This window comes from Polyodon spathula, chromosome 42, assembly GCF_017654505.1.
Source record: "Polyodon spathula isolate WHYD16114869_AA chromosome 42, ASM1765450v1, whole genome shotgun sequence".
NCBI lineage: Eukaryota > Metazoa > Chordata > Actinopteri > Acipenseriformes > Polyodontidae > Polyodon > Polyodon spathula.
The window spans coordinates 2,022,832-2,030,783 of record NC_054575.1 but is presented as its reverse complement, the minus strand read 5'-3'; the positions used below and the strand labels follow the sequence as shown (position 1 = coordinate 2,030,783).

The window sequence follows — 7,952 nt, the reverse complement described above, 5'->3', positions numbered from 1 at the left end:
ATGATTCACCTCCATAGCACTGTCAATAGGGTGTACAACATAGGACTGATTCCCACATGTTGTATCACTGTCAATAGGGTTGTACAACATAGGACTGATTCCCACATGTTAGCACTGTCAAGTGGACGGTACAACGTAGGACTGATTTTATGCCCATAGCACTGTCAATGGGTGTACTATCAAGGACCTGATATCCACCTGCCAATAGCACTATCAATAGGGTGTACAACATAGGACTGATTCACACATGCTTATAGCACCTGTCAAGTGGGTGTACAACGTAGGACTGATATCTGGCAATAGCCCAAACATGGACTGATTCACCTGGCCCTAGCCACTGTCAAGAGGTGGGTGGTCCATATGTCACGGTGATTCACCTGTGCTATAGCACTGTCAATAGGGTGTACAACATAGGACTGATTCACCTGCCATAGCACTGTCAATAGGGTGTACAGCATGGGACTGATTCACCTGCCATAGCACTGTCAATAGGGTGCACAGCATGGGACTGATTCACCTGCCATATCACTGTCAATAGGGTGTACACCATGGGACTGATTCACCTGCCATAGCACTGTCAATAGGGTGTGCACCATAGGACTGATTCACCTGCCATAGCACTGTCAATAGGGTGTGCACCATAGGACTGATTCACCTGCCATAGCACTGTCAATAGGGTGTACACCATAGGACTGATTCACCTGCCATATCACTGTCAATAGCACAGCATGGGACTGATTCACCTGCCATAGCACTGTCAATAGGGTGTACACCATGGGACTGATTCACCTGCCATAGCACTGTCAATAGGGTGTACAGCATGGGACTGATTCACCTGCCATAGCACTGTCAATAGGGTGCACAGCATGGGTGCACAACATAGGACTGATTCACCTGCCATAGCACTGTCAATAGGGTGTACACCATGGGACTGATTCACCTGCCATAGCACTGTCAATAGGGTGTCATAGGGACTGATTCACCTGCCAGCACTGTCAATAGGGTGTACAACATAGGACTGATTCACCTGCCATAGCACTGTCAATAGGGTGTACAACATAGGACTGATTCACCTGCCATAGCACTGTCAATACAGTGTACACCATGGGACTGATTCACCTGCTATAGCACTGTCAATAGGGTGTACAGCATGGGACTGATTCACCTGCCATAGCACTGTCAATAGGGTGTACACCATGGGACTGATTCACCTGCCATAGCACTGTCAATAGGGTGTACAACATGGGACTGATTCACCTGCCATAGCACTGTCAATAGGGTGTACACCATGGGACTGATTCACCTGCCATAGCACTGTCAATAGGGTGTACACCGGGACTGATTCACCTGCCATAGCACTGTCAATAGGGTGTACAACATGGGACTGATTCACCTGCCATAGCACTGTCAATAGGGTGTACAACATGGGACTGATTCATCTGCCATAGCACTGTCAATAGTACAACATGGGACTGATTCACCTGCCATAGCACTGTCAATAGGGTGTACAACATAGGACTGATTCACCTGCCATAGCACTGTCAATAGGGTGTACAACATAGGACTGATTCACCTGCCATAGCACTGTCAATAGGGTGTACACCATGGGACTGATTCACCTGCCATAGCACTGTCAACGTGTACAACATAGGACTGATTCACCTGCCATAGCACTGTCAATAGGGTGTACAACATAGGACTGATTCACCTGCCATAGCACTGTCAATAGGGTGTACACCATGGGACTGATTCACCTGCCATAGCACTGTCAATAGCACAGCATGGGACTGATTCACCTGCCATAGCACTGTCAATAGGGTCAATAGGTGTACACATAGGACTGATTCACCTGCCATAGCACTGTCAATAGGGTGTACAACATGGGACTGATTCACCTGCCATAGCACTGTCACTGATTCACCTGCCATAGCACTGTCAATAGGGTGTACACACATGGGACTGATTCACCTGCCATAGCACTGTCAATAGGGTGTACAACATAGGACTGATTCACCTGCCATAGCACTGTCAATAGGGTGTACAACATAGGACTGATTCACCTGCCATAGCACTGTCAATAGGGTGTACAACATGGGACTGATTCACCTGCCATAGCACTGTCAATAGCACAGCATGGGACTGATTCACCTGCCATAGCACTGTCAATAGCACAGCATGGGACTGATTCACCTGCCATAGCACTGTCAATAGGGTGTACAACATAGGACTGATTCACCTGCCATAGCACTGTCAATAGGGTGTACACCATGGGACTGATTCACCTGCCATAGCACTGTCAATAGGGTGTACACCATGGGACTGATTCACCTGCCATAGCACTGTCAATACACACATGGGACTGATTCACCTGCCATAGCACTGTCAATAGGGTGTACAACATGGGACTGATTCACCGCCATAGCACTGTCAACACATGCACATTAAAGCTATATAAGAGGGAATGAAGCTTTGTGTTAATAAAGCTAATAAGAGGGAAGAGAATGGCTTTGTAAGCCTGCAGTGTGGTTACGTTAATAATAATGTATGATCTTCAGTAATAAGATGCTTCTATGGAGCCTGTGGGTCTTCAGTAGAATGTTAAGCGGACATTGAAATATTGAAAATGAAGCACTCAGTGTCATTTTCATCAATTATTCAGGCTCCTGTCCGAGGAACACACTGAGGGAGGATTTACTGCAATGTAGGGTCACAGACACACAAACACACACACAGAAACACAAACATCTTATAAACACACACAATACACACACCACAGACACACACACACACACACACACACACTGTACACACTGTGTGTGTGTCACACAGACTGTGTGGTGTCGTTTGTGTACCACACACATGCACACACACACACACACACACACACAGACAGACACACACACACACATAACATTCACAAGTTTGTGACACACACACTGCAGACACACACACAACCATGGTTTTTCCGAGGACACACAGACACACACAGACAGACTGACACACACAATGACGTTTCCTTACTGGGAAGTGCAGCGTGGAAAAGACACACACGAGACATTCATCAGTTTTGTTGCACAAAGGTGGCACACAAACACAAATACACATTTAATACACACACAGACAGACACACACACACACACACACACACACAACACAAACAGTGACACACACACACACACACACACACACACACACACACAGTTTATCACATTATTTTTGCATTTTCCCATTCGTTTTCAGAGCGGTGTTTTGTCAGTTATGTTTCTTTGGGGGGATTTGAATATTTTAGTGGCATAGCAGATTAATAAAATCCTTGCTCTGCCGAGAATCGGAAATGTACCTAACTTGAGATGTGTCAGAAAGCCAAATATCTTATAAAGCCTTCCCTGGTAATAAAGAGCAGCATTTAGAACCATCTTTTGCAGAAGAAATATATTTCTATATAAATTCATTTTTTTGTGATGTCGTTTACTGCAGTTAACCATGGTTTTTCCGAGGATTCAGAATGTCAAATGCGTTTCCTTACTGGGAAGTGCAGCGTGGAAAAGACCACACGAGACATTCATCAGTTTTGTTGTTTAAAGGTGGTATTAAAAATCAAATACACATTTAATATCATGTGTGCCTCTCATACACAAAAAATGTGACATTTATAAAGAAAGTTTATCACATTATTTTTGCATTTTCCCATTGTTTACGCTGGTTTGCCATGTTCATTCATATGCGCTACCAGACCTCTCTGTGCTTTACAATGCTTCCCTATGCTTTACCGGACCTCTCTGTGCTTTACAATGCTTCCCTATGCTTTACCGGACCTCTCTGTGCTTTACAATGCTTCCCTATGCTTTACCAGACCTCTCTGTGCTTTACAATGCTTCCCTATGCTTTACCAGACCTCTCTGTGCTTTACAATGCTTCCCTATGCTTTACCAGACCTCTCTGTGCTTTACAATGCTTCCCTATGCTTTACCAGACCTCTCTGTGCTTTACAATGCTTCCCTATGCTTTACCATGCTTTCACTGTGCTTGATTACCCTTTGCTTTTACTATGGGAAACCGTTTAAAGGGACGATAAGACACATTAGAGCAGCATTCCTTCTTATCGCTAAACCTGCCTTTAGCTGGTTTTGAGCTGCTTTGAGCTTGTCTGGAGAACCATTAGTGCCGGGCACTGAGCAGTCTTCCTCGTTCCATTCACATCACGTGACAGTCATATTGTCACATGACTGAGGAGGAAGGCTAGTACTGGCACTTCAAATTCTCTGATAAGAACTCGATATGGGAGAAACCCAGAAGCACTCGGAGAGATTGCAAACATCACAAAACAGCAAGGGGCTTATACAGAGGATACTGCAGAAATCACACCTACAGTGGGGTACATGTCAGTCTGCCCTCTACAGGTGGGACAGTGTCATCACAAGCAGGGGTGCGTGTGTCTGTACAGCGTTCGCAAGTGCTTCTTTTTAGTCTTGTAAATTGGAATTGCTTTTAACGCTGGCCTCAGCGAAAACCCTGGAATTATCGATCAAGTTGAAACTGCTGTGCTACCAGTGCTGTCAGTATACACCTGACTAATGGGTTTTCCTTCTCAGTGAGAGCAGCGCATTTTTCCTACTGCATGAGCAATCTGAGCAGTGCTGGGACGTCTAGTTTCAAAAAACTCTCTGCAGTAGCTGCCCTGTACTTGTGCTACCATTGCCCCTCAGTATAATACAGAGCCATTGCAGTGCCACTGTCTGTCTGCATTGCCATTGAAGATCATTGAGGGTATAGTGAACACACTGTGGTCCCATTCTACCAGCCTCGCCCCATTGCAGCTGCCCTATACTTGTGCTACCATTGTCCCTCAGTATAATACAGACCCATTGCAGTGCCACTGTCTGTCTGCATTGCCATTGAAGATCATTGAGGGTATAGTGAGCACACTGTGGTCCCATTCTACCAGCCTCGCCCCATTGCAGCTGCCCTATACTTGTGCTACCATTGTAGTGTAATACAGAGCCATTGCAGTGCCGCTGTCTGTCTGCATTGCCATTGAAGATCATTGAGGGTATAGTCAGCACACTGTGGTCCCATTCTACCAGCCTCGCCCCATTGCAGCTGCCCTATACTTGTGCTACCATTGCCCCTCAGTGTAATACAGACCCATTGCAGTGCCACTGTCTGTCTGCATTGCCATTGAAGATCATTGAGGGTATAGTCAGCACACTGTGGTCCCATTCTACCAGCCTCGCCCCATTGCAGCTGCCCTATACTTGTGCTACCATTGCCCCTCAGTGTAACACAGACCCATTGCAGTGCCACTGAAATCAGTCCTGCTCAGATCTCAGGAAGAACTAACTAGTGTTTGTATACATCATGGCTCAGTAGTGTCTTGGTATGGAGGGGCTGCCATCTAGTGTATTCGATGTGCATTGCATTTTAATAAAGCCATGTCTACACTGCAATTTTTTATAACCCAAAACTCAAAATTAGAATAATGCAAATATTTAAAATTACAGCCAGTCTGCTATTATTTATCTTAATATATAAAGTATTTTACATACATACTTAAAAAAAATGAATGCATTCATCTTAATGGCAACTTTCAAACTTAAATATATATATATATATATATATATATATATATATATATATATATATATAATATATATATATATTATATATATATTTTAAAACTTTTGAAAAGACAGAACTACACACCTACCCAACATGGTGTTTATATGAAGTTCAGATTCTGTACAGAATTCTGTCTACATTTCAGTAATACAGATTAAAAAGGATTGAAGAGACAGTTTGGAGTTCTGTAAAAGTTTATTTCTTTTTTTTTTTATAACATATATGTTTTTGTTCTGGAATTGTTTTCAAGTTGGGATGTTTGAATTCTTGTGATTTTGTACACTGCCGTGACACTGTGACTATATACAGACATATACGTAGAGAATGGAATAGAACAGAACAGGCATGCTCCTTCTAGTACTGAAGCAGTATAGGAGGTTAGAAGAGAAACTTTCAAACGCTGTTATAACTCAGGAGGAAAAACTAACACAGGATTTACTTTCTTGATTGTATCCTCTATTCCCTTCTTTATTTATCCCTTCTTTCTATCCTGTATCCTGGTTGTTATTCTGGAGTTCTGGTTAATCACCCTGTACTGTTCCTATATTCCTGGGTGTGTGCACTCTCTCTCTCTCTCTCTCTCTCTCTCTCTCTCTCTCTCCCTCTCTCCTCTCTCCCTCTCTCTCTCTCTCTCTCTCTCTCTCTCTCTCTCTCTCTCTCTCTCTCTCTCTCTCTCTCTCTCTCTCTCTCCTCTCTCTCTCTCTCTCTCTCTCTCCTCTCTCTCTCCTCTCTCTCTCTCTCTCTCTCTCTCTCTCTCTCTCTCCAGTTGGATTGTTGATTGCTGCCTCGGAAGTAGTCAGGATTGAAGTTCTCTTTCTGTCTGATTGTCATTGCCTAAAAAAACAAAACAAGAAAAACTGGGTTTAACATTCCCTCTAAAAGACTGGCTAGCTTTTGCCTTCCTTTCTGTCTCTCTCTCCTTTTCTCCATCCCCACCCCCCCTCCCCTCTCTCTTCCTCCCGGAGGGTCTCCCACCCCTCCCCTCTCTCTCTCTCACCTCCCTCTCCCTCTCCCCTCCCTTCTCGCCTCCTTTCCTGTCCTCTCCCCTCCCCTCTCTCACCTGTTTCTATCACTAGTGGGCAGTTCATTAGAGGTTTTGCTTTCACGGCAGGCTTCCTGTCCGGGGGTCTTGTCTGTGGAGCAAGGGTGTCTTTCTGAGTGCCTGCAAGAAACATCTTTTTTTTTTTTAAATTATAATCACTTATCAAGCGTTAAGACTGTCAGATTGGCAGCTGGCTCATCTAAACTAAATTCCATATATCTGGCAGCTCCTGAACTGTGAGTCAAACCACCGAATTTATTACATATCTTTTAGTATTTCTATACCAGTACACAGCGCCACCTAGTGCACAGCCAGTGTATTGCCAGCAAAACAAACTTGATCCAAAGTGGCAGATCATGAGACAAAGACACTTGTTAGATAGCCCCTCCCCCTGTTGTCATAGGGATGGGTGGGTGTGGTTACCTTGGTTACAGGGGGGTGCGGTCACAGCAGTCTCATTCTCAGTAGAGTAAGTGCGTCGGGTTCGAAAAGGTTTGACTGGAGCACAGCCTTTAGGAAAATCCTGAGCTGCAGGCAGACAGACAAACATTTGGCCAAAAGTTAATCAGATAATATACCGGAAGCCATAACAGTCATACAGCAGCATTTAATGTTAGATTTCAAAATGTTACATATTCGTTGCATGTAACTCAATATGTTAACGTAACATTATTCAGTAGGTTTCATTCAACTTCATGAAGCAAAATTAGTTAATTCTATAGGGAGATGCAAACCTCTTACCCACAGCTGTAGACTCATTGCAATGCCTGACTTTCTTAAAGTGACTACCATAATTACTGGAATTTCTCAAACACTGTGTGTGTTTCTATTTTTATCGTTTGACGTTCCACATTGGTAGAAAGCGGTAGCATTCTTCTTGTGAGAGAATTACTTAGCATATTTTTGAAGAAAAGATAATTATCTATTCAGAGATATAACCCCCACCTTATCTGTTGCTAAACTTTTGAATACTGGCTCACAATAGTGCCTTTTTTCTGGTTTGGTGAAAAAATATGAATCTGTCCCCGAGTTATAGGGGGTTAAATTTTGGTTCTGAGCATGCTCGGTACAACTCTTGCAGTTAGAGGTTGGAGCAATTTGTCTCATGTCAAAATGCACTTTTTCGCGAGGATCAATTTCTGGCTGGTCAACCAGCTGAAGTTCAGTTGTGCTAGTGTTTGGTGGACAGTATACACGACCCACAGAGATTCCCTAAAACAATCAGGTACTGGTTGTTTAATAGGAAACCCATTCAGAATTTCAGAATACATTTACCAGTAAAACATGGAAA

General features: G+C 43.7%; 1 protein-coding gene across 3 annotated transcripts in view; it reads right to left on the bottom strand.

Moving 5' to 3' along the window:
• Positions 1 to 6,325: 6,325 nt before the first annotated feature.
• carmil3 (capping protein regulator and myosin 1 linker 3) overlaps positions 6,326 to 7,952 on the bottom strand; it is a 51,795-nt gene continuing 50,168 nt past the window's right edge. For 2 of the 3 annotated variants that reach the window (XM_041236790.1, XM_041236791.1), the window contains exons 37-39: positions 7,085 to 7,189; positions 6,680 to 6,781; positions 6,326 to 6,453 (exon numbers count right to left, since the gene is read on the bottom strand). In XM_041236790.1, coding sequence (XP_041092724.1) covers positions 6,416 to 6,453; positions 6,680 to 6,781; positions 7,085 to 7,189 — 245 coding nt within the window. In that variant the 3' untranslated portion in view covers positions 6,326 to 6,415. Of the gene's footprint in view, positions 6,454 to 6,679; positions 6,795 to 7,084; positions 7,190 to 7,952 lie in introns of all 3 variants that reach the window. The other variant, XM_041236792.1, reaches the window with a different exon arrangement.